General features: G+C 39.5%; 1 protein-coding gene across 5 annotated transcripts in view; it reads left to right on the top strand.

Annotated features, from left to right (window-relative positions):
- ABCC3 (ATP binding cassette subfamily C member 3) overlaps positions 1-17,906 on the top strand; it is a 48,452-nt gene that overhangs the window by 12,079 nt on the left and 18,467 nt on the right. For 4 of the 5 annotated variants that reach the window (XM_048064326.2, XM_066980270.1, XM_066980272.1 and 1 more), the window contains exons 2-12: positions 1,677-1,853; positions 2,732-2,857; positions 3,734-3,871; positions 5,616-5,741; positions 6,533-6,594; positions 7,790-7,921; positions 12,037-12,255; positions 14,533-14,710; positions 14,936-15,097; positions 16,158-16,250; positions 17,574-17,777. In XM_048064326.2, the coding sequence (XP_047920283.2) occupies positions 1,677-1,853; positions 2,732-2,857; positions 3,734-3,871; positions 5,616-5,741; positions 6,533-6,594; positions 7,790-7,921; positions 12,037-12,255; positions 14,533-14,710; positions 14,936-15,097; positions 16,158-16,250; positions 17,574-17,777 (1,617 nt within the window). The remainder of the gene's footprint in view (positions 1-1,676; positions 1,854-2,731; positions 2,858-3,733; positions 3,872-5,615; positions 5,742-6,532; positions 6,595-7,789; positions 7,922-12,036; positions 12,256-14,532; positions 14,711-14,935; positions 15,098-16,157; positions 16,251-17,573; positions 17,778-17,906) is intronic. The other variant, XM_066980271.1, reaches the window with a different exon arrangement.

The raw sequence follows: 17,906 nt of genomic DNA on the forward strand, positions 1-17,906 counted from the left end.
CCTCCTTAAATGTCATCTTCCTTTTAGAGACCTCCTCATTGGAGGACAGCACTGAAATAGTTTGAATACGAGGCTGGAGTTTTGTTTGTTTTTGATCTTGTATTTGAATTGCAGTGTAATTGCCTCTGTGTTGTTGATTCAAGACCAAAGTTTCCCCTAGGTCTGGACAAACCCGTTTAGGGAAATTGAAGTGTTTTTATTCCCCTGGCCCACACTGGGTGCTTGTGTGCCTTGAAAGGAGACATTTCTCGTCTGGAGAGATAGTGACCCCGTGGCACTAAAGGGTGCAGTTCGGATGCACAGCCAAGGGATTTGTGCCACCCTCCGCCGCTTCCAGAGGTCTCTGCCATCTGTCTTTCAGTGGTGCCAAAACTGAAGTACTGAGTGACAAAACTGTTAGAGTTCAGCCAAACCGTCCTGCAACCTGCCAAGGCTTTGTAGTTTCATTGTACTTAGGAGCTCCTCTTAAGTGTGTTAAGTGGATGGATGCAGTGATGCATGGCCCTTCTGACAGATCATTGCCAAGATCCAAGGGTTGTAAGCACACTGTGGCTCTTCACTTCTCCTAAAATTAGCCATTGCTTTCAGCATTTGATCTCTTTGGGATTGGTAAACAAAAGCAGGCTCAGAAATACTTCTTCAGAATTTACATTCAGACTAGTCAGCCCTTCATTTGTAAGGGGTGGGGAGAAGTGGCAAGGCTTAACTGAAACATGCCTCTACTGAGAGCTCATACCACAAAATAATTAGGTACAAGTAAGTGATTCTAGCGCAGAGATAAGATATCTGTGGTTCAAGTATGCCTTGGTTTTATCATCTGCTTGTTACTGATACAAGAAAGTAATTTTACATTTCCTGCAAGTAAGTAATTATCTACCACATTGGAGATGACATGTCAGATGGCAAAATGCAAGTTGTGAATTTCCAGTAGATTTGATTAAAAAAAGGCTCCCCTTAACTATACTGAAATTTCTATTTTAGTTTGAACTTTTATAGCTGTGTGTTTGTATGTGGTGCATTCAAATCCTTAGTTAAAAATTGCGTGAGATTTATGGTGTCCTAGGTTGCTGATGGAAAGCATTTCCCGCAATGCTTTCAAGAAACCCATGTTCCTACTTGCATGTAAAATACATTCCTTTCAACTTTGTTTAGAACAGGGAAGTAATTATCGTTAGAGGTATATGAGCAAGAACGATGAGATTTTAGTCAGAAATGCATTTTTTTTTTCTAGATATAAACCTGATTGTTTTCTCCAATGCTGGACAGTCTTACTGGATGAGTCCTGAAGTCTAGGGTTTTGCCTTGAGAGAAAGCTCTTATTTAGAACCTGCAAAGTCCAGGCTGGGAATGTCTGAGAAATGTTGTAATATCATCACCTCTAACTAAGCTTTAGCAAAGAGACAGAAACGATGGATTTGTATGCTACAGAATGTGTGTCCTGCTCTGAGACAGAGGAGGGCAGAAGTCTGTCTTTTTTTTTTTTTAAGCTTTTGCCAGTTTTTATAACTGTACTTAGGCCTTTTACTATAGCAGATTAACCGCAAGCTGTTGGAATAGCTTTTACTAAGGCCATTTGCTAACTCCAGCAGAATCTGGATGCAACTTCCTCAAGCAGATGTTCCAGTTGGCAGTGCTTCTGCCTCTCTGTTAATAACTGTCTCATTTTTTTTCTCCAGGATTCAAATCTTTCGATACACACCGATAATCCAGACCTGACGCCGTGTTTCCAGAATACTATCCTAGCATGGATTCCTAGCATTTATCTGTGGACTGCCTTACCCTTTTATCTTCTCTACCTAAAGCGCTCTAAAAGAGGGTACATCGTGCTTTCCGTGTTGAGCAGGTTCAAGACGGTAAGATGTCTTTGCACTGTTCTGCAAGTACCGTGCAGTTTTTAGTTCATGAGCATTAGTTCAGTGTCAAAGCAAATGCTGCAGGTAGGGTTTAACCAAAATTCTTTCTGGTTTATGGGTGAACTTGCTTATAGGAAACAACAATGTACGTACAGATTTCTGAGGAGGCACACCAAAGGATAGCTCATCTGTTGGGAAATCCTGCGAGCACACCTTTCTGGGTAGAGTGAGGAGTTTATTATTCTGCAGAAAATAATTCACCCTTTTGGTGAGCCAACACCACTTAAAGCTGCAAAACAAAGACCTAAAGGTAACTGTAGTGAAAACTTCATCTCGTTGTGAAAATAAGCACAGGAAAGTATTTTTTCAAGCCACTCTACCCACTTAACAGCTATGTGATTTGTCTGCATCTTGTGCCTAAGAGATGGCTGATGTCAACAGTTCCTCTGGTTTATAAATGGCTAGGTCTAAGGAAAGCAAGCAAGTCACTTCCCATAGACCATAAGAGAATCGGGTTATCCTGGAGAAAAATTCCAGGCATCTGCTTCAGAGCATGTCTGCCTTTAATCTACACGTTGCCTGTGTTTCTAATTAAAACTGACTAGTATGGGAGGGGAGAAAAAAAAGAAAAAACCCAACAGGTAAATACATTAATCTTTCTCCTAGTTGTTTGCACATCCCTTGCAAAACAGTTGAGACTGGATCCTTGATTTGATTGCGGTGGGACAGTTCCATTAGCCTAAATGCAGCTGGTCACTGTAGCAGTGTTTTGTTTTTCTGTCTCGCTGGGAATCTTGGAATCATAGTGGTTTTGCTAGCCCTGTGATTGCCCTTGGAGATGAGTTTACCAAATGCTGTTTCTGTTTGACTACTTTCAGCTGTTTGGTGTCCTGCTGTGGTGTGTGAGCTGGGCAGATCTCTTCTACTCTTTCCATGAGCTCCTGCAAAGCAGAACACCACCGCCAGTCTATTTTGTGACTCCGTTGATTGTTGGCATCACTATGGTTGGTAGCTGTTTCTGTTAATTGTGACTAATAAGAAAACTGTTACTTACATGCATGAAGGAGGAAAGGGGTTCCTTTACATTTATTGTCTAACCCTGTGCTCTCTTAACTGAATGATTAGTATTTGGATTAGTGAAACAAATTTTGCCAACTGAAGAGACCACAGTTACAGACATCTCTCTCATGCAGACTCACCTATGTAAATTGAAATCTTTATAATAGAGAGATTGTTCTGCCTCCCACCTTGCTCTCATCTGTTTCTCCAGGCTTGTGATCCAGGTGTGGAGAGAATTTGGGTATGACTTTGCCTAAACGGGGAGATACGATACAGCTTGGCTTGTGCATTGTTCAGTATTGTACTGGACTTTGTCAGATTGTCTGTCTTATCTGTTGGTTGTTCCTCCATCAAACAGAAACCAAATTTGCTTTACCTAAGATAACAAACAGGCTTGGGGCCGTTGTGTGAAAAATGAAGCTGTAAAATTTGCCCATTAAGTTTTTAATTCCCTTGGTAAGCTTAATTTATTTTTAATGCTGTTTTCTAGACGAGTCATGGTTGTCCATCTGGACAGGAGAAATGACAGGTCTTAAACTTGTTTGATATATTTATAGCTAAAGTTTAATTGTGTGTGGCCCTAGGTACAATGCCTGATTTAAAAATTGGATTATGTAGCAGAGGCTCTGAAAATGATAAAAAACAAATTATTTCATAAAGTTATTCTAGGCTTCCCTTAGGCAGGGGAAGTTTTGTCATTGACTTCTGTAAAATTATGACGGGGCCTTTTTTCAAAGTGGTCCTGCTGCCAATGAGAGTGTGAATAAGGGGAGCAGTGGGACGGGATTGTGTTCACATGTTCCTGTACTTACTTTTCACAGCTGTTAGCTACATTGCTTATTCAATATGAAAGACTGAGAGGAGTTCAGTCCTCTGGGGTGCTCATTATCTTCTGGTTTTTGTCTGTGCTCTGCGCTGTGGGGCCTCTCCGGTCTAAGATCATGACTACAACAGCACAGGTAACATGCCATCCTAGTTAGCACTTGGAGAACAGGAAATGTAGCATTAACATCTCTGTGAAGGGAATGAATCACCAAGTTTGGAGTCAGACCTGAAGCTGGCTTTTGCCAGGAAGAGAAATTTGGTTCCATTGCCTTGACTCAGACTGGTCTAACTTGAAGGGAACTGGGGTTTCTCCTGTAATGTCAAAGATTTTGCTTAGCCTGAGGTTATACTGGAAACCTGATAGACATCTGAGGGCTGTACCAACACTTCGTGTGTGTGTGTGTACATGCACACGCATATACACAACACACATGAACAGGCTCTCACTGTTTGTTTGTTTTCCTTCCCTTCCCTTTCTCTTTTCAAGCCCCCTGCCATGCTTCTATAGGAATGGGCAGTGATCGAAGATAATGAGTTTTAATAAGTAATGTTCCTTCCTTTGTTGTTCCAGCAGCTTGACCGTATTATACAACTCCGTAGGCTTTCTTTTTGTCAGTGCCCAATGTGGTGAGGACAGCATTTTGACTCCAACTGTGGCTGTAAATAGAGACCAGAAAGTTGGAGGGAGAGAAAAGAAACCTGGGCTGCTATGATTCCCATTTGAAAGCATAGCAGGTTCTCCCACAGTAAGAAAGTTGTTTTTCACAGAAACAAATTTCACTAAGTAGGGCAAAGCAGATTGTTTCAGTGATTAGATCATCAAAGACTAGGAATGAAAGAGAGTATTTGGAAAACATTAAGGTGATTGCTTCTCCTCAGCGAAATCAGTGTTGATTCTGTTTGGTGATTTTTTTTTATACACTTTTTTTTTTTAAACTACTAGCAGTGTTATCCTTTTACCAAGGATCTTGCTGTGTCAGACTGTTGTAAATATTCCAGCAGAAACTGAATCAAACCTTAAATGACAATCTGTGTAGAGCTTTTTCAGAAGGTAGCCGCAATCATGGTGAGACCCTCTTGTACACTACCTAAAGTCAATTTTAAAATTGTGGTACTGGTGGATAAGTACAAATATTGGACTATCAATGATTGAATTCTTAATGAACTTAAAATTCTGTGTGCAGAGCCTTAGAACATCTGTGGTAGTATCCCTCCTATTCTTGCAACTGCCAACAACCAAATAAATATTCTTTCTCTTGCACTTAAGGACTAAAAGTTTTAAGTGAACAATAAGAGCATTCACAACTGCACTGGGTTATGAAAGAACCGTGTAAGGGACATACACTCATAGCAAGAAGTTTTAAGTCAACTGCATACTCATATGAGTGGGAAAGGAAATATCTCTAGAGCAGATGGAACTGTTGTTATACAATGCAGTGCTTTTTCTTGTAGCTTCTTCTGAAAGCATTTGACGCTGATTGCTTGTCAGGGAGAAGATACTAAAGAAAATGTATGTTCTCTGATCTGGGTTGACAATTTCTATGCTTACGACATGATCTGGCAAGAGCCCTTGGAGGTAATTTAAAAGGATGTCATGTAGTCCTGATTCCAGAGGGTGTCTGCATGCAGTGAAGATGCATAAGCACTTTGAAGTTGACAGAATTTAATGAAAAGCTTGGAGATAAGCATTTTCTTAGGCACTTTACAGGGTATGTGCATACTTTTGTAAGATAATTCCTGCTAGCAACTACTTCGCAGTATTCAACTGTAGGGGAAGAAAGGAATTGCCAAAAGAAGCTGAAACACAGTGTATCTATGTGTGTTGTGGGTTGAAATACAATAATAACAACCATTTACTGTGTTTCTTTTTCCCTTTAGGGCCATGTAAACGAAAGGTTCAGGTTTGCCACATTTTACATCTACTTTGCTTTGATAATCATTGAGTTGATTCTTTCATGTTTTAAAGAAAAGCCTCCGTTTTTTTCCCCTGTTAATACAGACCCTGTAAGTATTTTTATGTGCATTATTAATACTTTACAGACTATATCATGTTTTGAGAGTCCCACTGAAAATACTTATAACTGAAAAAAAATCTTTGGATTGTCATTGAAATTCCAGCTGTACTTGGTGACCCTCTTAAGAAACAATAGGTATGGAGAGTACTGGTGACACATAATGGAAAAAGGCTTCAAATCCCATTATTAATGACTGAAACCTGTGTGGTGAAAGCAACTCTCCTACTTGCTGCTTCATAAATTGCATTTATGAAAACTAAAGTGTAATATTAATTGTTCCAAGGGCGATTTTTATGAAGATGGTTTTCTACCTGCTTAACATTCATTTAGCTGAAGTCTCTAAGGGTTGACCCAATAAACCAATTTTATATGCATTGAGAATAGATATGGAAAAACTTTAATAATAGAAGGTATCAGTGGTGTCACAGGTTAAATTTCTTCTCCGTTTCATAAAATGGTCTCTATAATTAGATTTATGCTTGAACCAGACACAGAGAGAAGTTGAGTTCCTTTCCTGAATGAACATTTCAGAAACTGTAGAATGACATTTCACTTTACTTAAGTGTTATTTAAAGGCAATATATTAAGCAGTTTTTAAAGATGAAAGGAGTTCTGCATGACATGGGAAAATGAAATAAATCAATTTTTATGTCCTTTTAGGACATAGGTACATACATGTAATATACCATATAATATAGCAAAACTGATCAAAGTAGACTATTTTCTTGTTGAAGTAATAGTAAATATCTTGATTTTTTTCGCCCTATAACTTTACCATAGAATCCATCTCCAGAGTTAACTTCAGGCTTTCTCTCAAGATTGACATTTTGGTGGTTTACAAGGTGAGCCTCTCTTTTCAACGTGTTGGACAGCTGACAGCCCTAAACTCTATTTATGATATGTGTTGTACAGAGTTACCAATATGGAGGTTTTTGTCCCTGCAAGTAATTGATGTTGGATGCTCTTTCATTCACAGCACTGTCAGCACTTTCACCGTTTGCATGTTTACAAACCACTTTTAGAGTGCTCATACTTCCCAAACTTCTTTTCTGAAAAGTAGTGGCAGCAATTTTGACATGACTAATAGGATATGCGGTCTGGTTGTGCTTACCACATGCTGGAGTGTGACCTGAAACAAGTTGTAAGACTGTGTTGCACTTGCAGGTAATAGTGGCAACTTTTCACCCAGCGGAGATGCATTTTGTTTCCTGTTCAGGTTCATGGGTGAATGCTTTTTTATGAGGACATTTCCTGTGCAAGGGGAAACTGGGTTATGTATATAAATGATTATTACCAACTGATGATACTGCTGTAATATGGGATGATATTAAAGATTCAGACGTGAGGTTGGGTTTTCTTTTATTCCATGATAAAGAAGTGGCATAGCTACCAAAGGTCATGTTAAGACTTGTTTTTTCCAAAGTGGTTGAGAGTGTTGAGATCTTCTCTCTTCTATCCATGTAGCTTTATTGTCCTGGCAACAGCGATGTAAAATTCATTTTAGTTAGAGTGAGATCTTTCTAGACTTCTAGAGTTCTGAATTTTCAGCTTTTCTGTAGAGATTTATGGCAGCTAGACGTTTCTGTCCCTTGGCAAAATTTCACTTACAGTTGTAGTTTTCATTTATTTGGAGAGAATAATCTGATTTTCCTTTAATTTATGTGAGCTTTACTTTTGCATTTCTTTCGCTTCTGACAGTTAATTCAGATAGACTCCGTTATTTTTATTTCTAAATCTTCAGTATTTTCATTTAACACCGCAGTTTCATTCAAAGGCTTTTGGATGTTGGTTTTTGTTGTATTTAATTGAAAATATCACTTTAGGAAAAATGTACGTGTAATGAGAACTATGTAGTATGCTCTCCGTAAGTGCAGTCATAGAGATGGGGAAAGGGAAATAAAGGCATAATTATTGCTTTTCTTCTGTGGAGATGTATCTTCTTGCTTTTGTTAGCTAACTAGTCCCAGAGTTGTTGCTAGGAGTTGCTTTTTTTTTTTTTTCCAAACTGAGTTGGACTGTTTTTCTCCATATATGCAGCATGGCAATTCTTGGTTACAAAAGACCCCTTGAAGATAAGGATTTGTGGTCACTGAATGAAGATGATACTTCAAAAAGTATTGTACAACAACTAAGTAAAGAATGGGACAAGGAAAAAGCAGAGTGTAAACAGTAAGTATATGAACAGTTCTGCAAATGGAGATTGATCTGAGTCATTTCAACACTAATGAGCTGTTCATCCCTGGAAGTGAGCCAACTAAACGTGGCACTCGGCTCTTACTCCATCTGTTCCTCATTAATATTAACAGTCAAATTTGCTTATTTTAATATGTCTAGGCAGAGGCAAGCAAGAGCCCTCTGGGGCTTGTGTACCACCTACACACTTTTTAACTAGGTGCTTAAAATCTGCATGGGCAGGTAGTGTCATTTACCATGTGGAGAAGGGCTGAAGATGTATAAGCAGAAGGGAATGAGTTGGTTGGATTGGAGAAAATGAATAACTTTCATTATTGAGTTGGTAGATGTCTTAACCCCATAATTGCATCCCTCCTAGGCATGTTAGAACACAACTTCTGGGCACCATAAAACAAAAGGAATTCTTGATTATCGCCATCATGAGGGTTTGGCCTGACGTTAATTTTAGCCTGAAGGCTCTTAGCAGTAAATAATTCTTCACTTCCTACCAATAAAAATATGAAACTATCCCAACAAGTGAAGTGTATAGTATATATAGGGTGGGGAATAGCACACTTTAAGAGTTGAGACCCTGCTCCTGTTGCCTCAAAAGTTATCAGCAAAATTCCCATGATGTCTGATGGAAATGGAATGAGGGTCAGAATTACTTGCATATAGTTGCATCTATGCTGGAGAGGATATCCTTTTTATTGCATGTTCTGTCCCAGTCTAATCTTAAGAAGTTACCTATTGTGTAACTGTATTTCCTTCTCTGTTCCTAACTCCTTGGTTAGTGTCCAAAACGTCTCCAAACAAATAGATGTGCTAATAGTGTGCTTCAAATGAAAAATGTCAATAAGGAGGATGCCTGGCCTTCCATTTCCTTTCATTGTGGAGATTTCTTCTCCATATGGAAGCTTTCCTCTGTTATTTTCTGTGCATATCCTCGCCAAATTGGAAAGACCCTTTTATGTGATAATATTAGGAAAGTCATAAGCTTCTTGGCAAGGCTAAATATGATGTGGAGAGTTCCACTTCACAGCTAAAATTTGAAAGATTTCCAGCACTAACACCAGCAGCTTGTCCACTAGTGCTCTGTGTGTGTGTGTGTTGTGGTTTTGCTTTGGTTGGTTGGTTGATTGGTTTGTTTTTTTCTTTACTTAATGTCTCTACTTTTACGGTGCGGAATAACGTGCGTTGTCTGGGTTCTGGTCTCTTGCTGCACAGACATGAATCTTAGTGCCCCAGGCTTTCATATAATAAGAGCACAGCCATTTTACAGAAGTGCCTGGGGTCCAGGAAAACTTTTGCTGGAAAACCAGAAACTCTGTCTGGGGTTTTGTCATGGGGTTCATTGCATTTTGGAAATTATTCATACAAACTGGGGCCAGTTGGCAATGAATTCAGCCATAAATTCTGGCTTATATTAAGCTCAGGTAAAATTCTGTGGTGACTACGTTAATGATTCTGAGGTGGGGAAAAGAGCAGAAACAAAGCAAATCACTGTACTCTGGATTGCCGTTTCAAGTAACTCTGAAAGCTGGGTGGCTCTGTTTATACTTCATATATAAGTAGGTATTCTTAATTACTTCATGTCAAATAACATCATTGGTAGTTGCTTGGAAGCCATTGGAAAGGCTTTTCTTTTTTTTTAAAACTCTGCTGATTAGATCTGCTCTCGGTAAGGTTTTATGATATTAAAATGCTGTTTCAGTTCCACATGTGTAGAAAGTGTCACGGAAAATATTTGCAGTGTACATGGTAATGACTTCTTTCTAAAAAATTAATCAGTTGCAATTCTGGCATAGCTAAAGCTTCAGATTTATTTAATTGTAATGATTATCATATTCCTATCTTACCTAAACCTACAAAACTCCTTTTGCATATTGCTTCACAGCTCTCTTTTAAAGCACCCTTGTGAATCACTGTTAAATAATTGCTAATAATTGATTCTCTACTAACGAGTTACAGAATAGATTAGTTTGGATTTAAGTCAGATCAGCATGGATTCAAATCATTATAGATAATAATAATAACAATAATAATAAAGCATGCTAGTGTCTTTTTCCTTTGCTTTTGCTCATTTGACTGTATGGCTGAAGTCTCTGCTTGCTTACTTTACTGGTAAGTGCATTGCTGCTTCTGAGAAAGCTAGAGCTGTGCTGGAAGGATGAGAGCGCACTGGAACCTTTTTTGCCTCATTTTTTAGTTAGCTTCTGATTTTAGAGGCTTTGCTTATGTAGATGAATTAAAGATACAGGGCCTTGTCATTACCACTGAGAAAGCTATGTGTTTCCCATGAGATAATCAGCATGTATTATCTGCTCAGCTGTAAATAATGGAAGCCAAGCACATGCTTTTTGCTTGGAGAAAAAACTGGGTGTGACGAGTCCCACACACTGCTGAAATCCTGGCCTCACCTAGCTACCCGTAGTAAACACTAGATGTGTTTTTTCTCCCTTTGGGATTTTTGCTGCAAGAGAATTATTTCATTGCTGTTAGCTCACTGTAATAAACGTTTTTAATAGCACAAAGCCATGGGCAAGTAGTCCTGTTTCTCCTTCAATGAGTTGTAACAGCCTGGTTGTCAGAAAATAAAGATTTGCTCATAAACTCTCCAGGTTTGATCTGAAAGAACAAAGACAACACTGTTCACGTCTGAAACAAAACAATAAAACAAAAAATTTTGTCTGGTTTAGGTTCCCCTGCCCCACCCTCAAACTTTACTACAAAGAAATTGGGATTTGCACATGCGTTCGTTTGAAAGGATGTGAACAAGTTTCTACCTGTGGGCTGTTAGCCACAGTGATCATTCTGAACGCTCGTAGGCTGTTGGAATCATCAGCCTCTGTAGCCAGCCAGCTCCAAAAAATTCTGCATGCTCTTTATGAAGAATCATAAATCCCACCCCACTTGGTAGTACTTGCAAGTTATTTTTCAAATGCCTTTTTTATAAGTCTCAACTGTTCCTAGGGTCTCTCTTCCATCTGTCCCTTCTTATAAGGCTTATGTGTCCCTGACTCTCATTTCCTTTTCTATGCTCCACCTGGATTTGGGATTTAAACTTCCTGGCTGATGTTCATGGAATTATTCTTTAGGTCCCGTAGCCGTCAAGACTCAACAGCAATTTGGGACATGTTGATAGAAAAGCTGCCAGGCTGCTCTTTGAGAGTAATTCACGAAGGAAGTAATTTTTCAGAGCACCCAATCTTTATTGATAGGCTACAGAAGTCAGGCACCTAAACCCAAGAGGTTCCGCTGTAAAACTCGCCTAGAGCCCTGGAGAGCAGCACAAACTTTTTGGGTGACTTTATCCTTGGTCATTCTTAAAGATCTTTGCAGAAGATCTTGCTTTCATTGGCTTATCTTGCATTCGGAGAGAGTTAACAGGTTTTAACTGCTCGATTTGTCATTTGCGTAAACTTTAGGCAGCTAAATCCAGAGTTTCTCTTCTGGAAGGAACTTGGTCATCTGTGTCCCAGATCTCAGAGATAGCTCAGCTTTGGAGGTTTTTGTTTGGTACTATGGTTTGTACTCTGTTGAAAAAGTCCCGGGAATGCAAAACTCTGAAGTGGGCCGTGCCTGCTTCCTCTCTTAGTTTGGCATGTGGTTCAGTGCCTGTCTCCAGAGGGACTCAGACTTCTCAGAAAACAGCTGTGCTACCAGACAAAGGTAAAGGTTTAGTGCAGCTAGTGATAGAATAAAGAATAGTCTCAGAAGGATTAGGTGAGGGTGCCTATTCGTAGCGTGTAAATACCAACTGTTAGAGGATCTTTTTAGAAGAAACTGGAGATTCAAGGTCAATTTAGTTGGCTGCCAAAGGAAGTCAGCCATTCATCTCCTACTCCTTTGGGCCTCATTCTCATCCCCAGGTGATTGGCTTTCTGGCTTGTGGGGTACACCTCATCCTTTTGAGGGATGTTATGCAGAAAAATCAAGACTCATCACACAAGAGTGGCCTATCCCTGAATGTGTCCGGATCTTGCCAGGAGTCCTGCTGTAGCAGAGCAAAGAAAGGAGCTGGGTTTTTGGATGTCACTGCAGTACTGTACGCATAGGGCAATGACGTTCTCATCATCAGTTGTTTCTAATCAGTTGGTTTGTTCCCCTAGGAAAGAAGATGTGACATATAGGAAGAAGTCTAACCATGTGCTGAATCATGTTGGTGATGGTCCAGAGGAGGCAGAAGTTCTGATTAGAGACAAGAAGCACAACAGAAAGCCTTCCTTCCTCAAAGCTTTGTTGAGGACCTTTGGACCATACTTCTTAATCGGCTCCTTCTTCAAGCTGATACAAGACCTACTTTCTTTTGTCAACCCTCAGCTCTTAAGGTTGGTTTACTGTGTGAGTAGTTTCTATGTGCAATTTCTATGGAGGCTTGGCATTGGCATGCAGTATTTATTTTTGAAATGCATAACTGGTTTCCCTCACAGTGCTGCATATGTAAGTTTCCCCACCTTCCCCCTGAAATACCCTGAGACAGGAGTTCTTTGTTGTGGACTAAGCTGCAAATTGGACAAGCTTCTTTGAAATGAAAGATTCGTAAATCACCCATCTCCAATAGACAGCTTTGGATTACAAATTACCTGTTGTGCTGTGCAACAGTCCAAAGTAATTTCTTCACAGTTCTAAAAGATTATTTGTGAAATCAATGCAGAGCACTTCTTGCTGGATCCAGTAGTCTCTGTATATCTGATACCCATATGGGCTGTTGGTGGTGGCAGCTGTAGTGTGACAATACAAATAAAGTGTGATGCTCAAGTACGTGGTGCTTTGGCAGTGCTGCTATCATCTGGGATAGATTTTGGAGACTTTAGATGAGTTTGTGCATTCTTAGCAGTACGTAGTGACGAGAATGTGCAGTAGATTTCCAAGTAACAGAAAATAATGGTTCAAAAAAAAAAGAGGAACGAAAAAGCAAGAGCTTGACAAAACTGATATGTCCTCAAATTCTCCCTGTATGAGGAACATCCCTACTTTCCATCTTCAGGGACACTGGTCATTCAGATCCATAAGGCTATCTGCACAATCCCCACATTTTTCTCTCTGTTAGTATTATTCCTGAGGTGAAAATGTCGCCAGCTAATCATTAACTAAGAAAAACATAATGATGGGAATACCAGCATTTCAGAGAATGGCAGTTGCTTTCTACCAAACCATTGCTTCTTGTTTCCAAACCTATGGAACGGCACATGGTCCTGTTAATGCATGAAGGGTTTGGATGGGGGCCATAGGTGAATATGTGGATGGGAAAAAAGGAGGGCTCTGTTTCTATACGAGTGCCTTAAAATAATGTGGAGCTGTGTTCAGAGACTGTTGTTTTGTGGGTGGTTTGTGACATACCCAGAAACTTGCTGAAAAGAGGGTCCAGCCCAATATGGTGACATTAATAGCTTGCAGTCTGTCTTCTTCCAGCGTCCCTAGTGAAGAGGAGGCAGCTGGCTTCCTTCTGGGAACACATTAAGTATAGTCTATTCTGGGAATTTCTCAAAATTGCATAAATTCCTGGATATGTTGTCAGTGATATCTCAAGGCATATGATGGGGAATTTCTGCTCAAGTCTAAACTCCTGCAGTCTTGGAAAATGCAATTCTAGTGGCAAAAGAAGATGAAAAAGCCATGGCTGTCTGGCAAGTTGCACGTAAAATAGTTTTCTGTCTCTAAAAAGATTGCGGAATCTTGAGGAAGATTTTTTTTCTTCTGAAGCTGTCCACTTAAGGCATGAATGAACAGTGTTGTGCAAAAGGAAGATCTCAGATCTGAAGCTGTGGCAACCTCATGCTTCTAAAGCAAGGCTTTGGGCCTCCCTAGTAGTTTCCAAGTGTTATTTCCCCCCTGCTGGCTATTTGAATAAGGGATCCAAATCTGTTCCTCTCTTATTTTGAAAATTCATTTCTCTGGTCAGTAGTCTGGGGTCAGAAATGTGATTTTTGAGAATGCTGGACGTTGCAATAAGTTGTTCTGCTTGTTTGTTATATGACAGCTGTTCAGGTCTTGCAGGGAGAGCAGCTGTCTACAGTAAGAAATGGTTATTGATGAAAGATAACCAGTTTAGTAGTATGACAGTTTTACCAAAAAAGTGTGAGTAAAGAACTTTCTGTGCATCCATCCTGAAGGATGTCTTTTAATCTAGCTTTTTTTTTTTTTTTGTGGGAAAGCACCCCAGGCAGAGGTGCTTGGGCTGCTGGAAGAGTATTTGGGTAGGAGGGTAGGAAGCTGGCTTTGCCTGCTTTACTGCAGTGTCCTACAATGTATCATTTACCTCTTGCCCTATGGGTCTGCTTGGCAAAGCCCAGACACTGAGCCGTGTGTTTGAACACCAGATCGCAGGGGAAATCTAGACTTTCTCGTCATATTTCATTTTCTGCAGGCTCATTTACAAATGGACTTTCTCACTGGCAAAGCTCAGGTTTTGCTGTTGTATCTTTGCGATGTTGTTTGGCTGAAGTCATAACTCAGCTTGCATCCTGGAGAGCTGTTTACTTTTTGTGGCTAGAGAGAGGATGTGGCAGGATGCCATAGCTGAGGGAAGCTATGTTATGTCCCATTAAACTTGCTGTATGTTTTCTTTTTTTTTCCTTTTCCTTCGCTAATGTTCTGAAAAACAGTGTATTAATCAGCTTCATTAAGAACAAAGATGCCCCAGCCTGGTGGGGATTTTTGATTGCAGCTTTGATGTTTACCTGTGCCGTGCTGCAGACTCTCATACTTCACCAGCATTTCCAGTACTGCTTTGTTACTGGGATGAGGCTGAGAACTGGGATCACTGGAGTGATATACAGAAAGGTAAGACTGGAAGCACTTTGTGGGCCAAAACACCACAAGCAAACCATGTCATGAAGTCTTTTTCTTTGGAGATTAAGAATTAATGGATGTGAGAATCATTTTATTCTTGTTGGTGAATCACATTCATGGGGAATATTGTGTTTTCTTAATACTTGAGGATTTGTTTTCCATGTTTCTTCATATGTATCAAGGTTGTGAATCCAAAGAATCTCTCTTATTTCTCAGTCCTTAGTCATCACAAACTCAGCAAAGCGCTCATCTACTGTTGGAGAAATTGTCAACTTGATGTCAGTGGATGCCCAGCGTTTCATGGATCTGATGACTTTCCTGAATATGTTGTGGTCTGCGCCACTCCAGATATTTCTAGCTTTATATTTCCTCTGGCAGGTACAGACATTGTCACATTTCTTCAGAATTTTTCTAAATGATGTACAAGCGTAATATTTTTTTGATCTTTTGACCCACCACTGCTTTTTTTTTAAGCTTATTGTTCTGCCTGTTTTGGTAAAATAACTTGCACTGGTGTACAAGATCGATTAGTTTCGTAGTTGTTTTTTTCAGCTGGCAGGCAAGATAACACATTTGAAACCAAAGATAGCCTTTATATTTCCTTTGTCCCTAGGACGCTTTGATAGGTGCAGTTTTGGACTCATCACTGTATTCCCAGTAGTAGATACAAATGAGAACTCGAGGGAAGTGCTTAAAAAAAAATCACACAATCATATTATGCTATAACAAGAAGTTTTGTGTGAGTCAGCATGAAACAAATCTCACCTGGAATAAACATATTTTTTTTCCGTTGCTTCAGTGAAGTTTCTTGTTTATTCCATGTTTGGTTAGAGCACTGGCTTTCATCTTTAAAATGTTTCCTTGTAGTTAATCTGTGTAAAGCAGTAGCACCAACGTAACTATACTGATTTATTCTCCAGAGCCATAAAGTTGCAGTAGGTTTATGAGTTACTGCTCTGCTGGTAAGCAGAGCTCTGGTAGTTAGCAGTTTGTGTGTGCTCTTATCCATATTGAGGGCACTGGGTTAATTCAGTAATTACAGTTCCCTAGGTCAGGGAGAAGTCAGCAGAAAAATCCCTTCTCTGTAGCTTATTTGTTCCTTTCTAGATTTGCTCAATAGCTCTGTATCTGCATTAGTTCAGACTTTTTTCCCTCTCCCACTGGGAACCACTTAGCAGGTAAATCACAAAGCACTCTGCTGTCACCAGTACTGGTGTAACAGTAACTCAGGCTGGATATTGTCTTATTTTTCTGTCTCCTCGTTGTTGTTGTGTGGAATCAGAATACTTCACCAGGAGGAGTTTAGCTGTCTATGCAGAATGCTCACCAGTGAGGCAACACGTTTAAGTTTCTGTAACCTGCTGTTGTTTTAATGCTCTCCATAGGGGATAGCAGCACTTGGGTACAACAACAACTTACCTTTTTTCTTTCAATCAAGGCTTTAGGGCCTTCTGTGCTGGCAGGAGTTGCTGTGATGGTTTTACTTATCCCATTCAACTCTGCAATAGCAATGAAAACCAGAGCATTCCAGGTAAGGTACCAGCAGAGAAGGTGGCATTATCTGAATTTCTAACTGTGCTATGAGAAGTGAAGGCATCAGCAGTGTCTTGGCCATTTCTGAAGTGCCATTTGCACCAATTTACTTAAAAGAAAGATTGTACTGATAAGTTTAATAACTGTATCCTCTCAGATAGTACTTTTTCCGTAGTGAATCGAATGCTATTTAAAGGTGTGGCATTGAGTCAGTGACTCATGCTGCTGGAACAGCTTCTGGGGTTAGCAAGAAATTTTTGTCTCCATATTCCATTCATCTGGCAGCTTCTTCTAGGAATGTCTAGGGAAAGGGCAAATGTAATTCTTTGAGCTATGAATGACTTTTTAGAGATGGAAAACGAAATGTGGCAACTTGTTTCTTATATTAATGGCCAGTGTTGACTTTCATCGCTACTGAGCTGGGGCTAAATTTGAATTATCATCTTGTGGTAAAAATATCTTTTATTCCTTTTTTTTTTTTTCCCTACACTTAGTCTCTAGTCAAGAAAGGTTGAAAAAACAATATAATAGTGCCCTCTGGCTTTGTGCTACAAAACTCTCGTAAGTAGTTTGTGCTGTGTCAGTGGCTGGCTGAAAGGTTTAAAAGAGAAATCAAGCTACTGATGTAAAAAGGGTAAGAGCTGGAAAACAAGTATAAATGATAATATTTAAACACAACCTTAGTAACAGAGTGGCATTATTACATGCCTTAAAGAGACATCCAGACTTTCCATTAAATCTCTTTGATGCTAACATATTAATAGTAGCATTCCTTTTTTCCCTTGCCCTCAATAACGTGCTTGGAGATGCATAACTAGGTGTGTGTGAACACAATTTTTTATTTTGTCTACACTGCTGAGCAGGGATTTGATTTTTGTGAAGTAGCTGAATGAAGCACTGTGTTCTACTGTATAGAACAAAAATAAACTAGGAGTAACCACAAATTTCAAGGGATCCCATGAGAAATAAAACTACATATCAGGAAAAAAAAATCTGAAGCAATCAAAGGAAGTAGGATGGTATTTTTCTGAAATGCCCAAATTTTTCTTAAGGGTGGTTTTCAAAATGTAACTCCTAACACTGAAGATGAGTAGAAAGCTTTCATACTCATCTTTTCAATAATTTTCTTGGATGCCCGGTTTCTTTGGAAGTATAGACTTGCACAGTGAGTTTACTGATAATGGTCTAGCTTTCTTTAATCTCCTTTTGCATCCTCTTTAGAAATAGCCCAAGGACCATCACAGCTATGAGACAACATGTTTAAAGCTCTCATCTAGTCATTCCTGTGACACACTGTCTCCTGTGTTTACCAATAACCTAGGTGGAACAAATGCGGTATAAAGATTCCCGCATTAAATTAATGAATGAGATTCTGGGTGGCATAAAGGTGTTGAAGCTGTATGCTTGGGAGCCATCATTTTCAGAAAAAGTGTTGGAGATACGAAGGAATGAGCTGCGAGTTCTGAAAAAATCTGCCTATCTCAATTCTTTGTCCACCTTTGCATGGATCAGCGCACCATTCCTGGTAAGTTGAATTTGCATGATTTTTTAAATTGTACAAGCATATCGTTGAAGGATGTGTGAAGTTCGTAAATAGGCTCTCTACTTGCCAACTGTAAGTTGGAACAATATATAAATAATTCTAAAAAAAAAA

Source organism: Anser cygnoides, chromosome 19 (genome assembly GCF_040182565.1).
Source record: "Anser cygnoides isolate HZ-2024a breed goose chromosome 19, Taihu_goose_T2T_genome, whole genome shotgun sequence".
In the NCBI taxonomy this organism is placed as follows: Eukaryota; Metazoa; Chordata; class Aves; order Anseriformes; family Anatidae; genus Anser; species Anser cygnoides.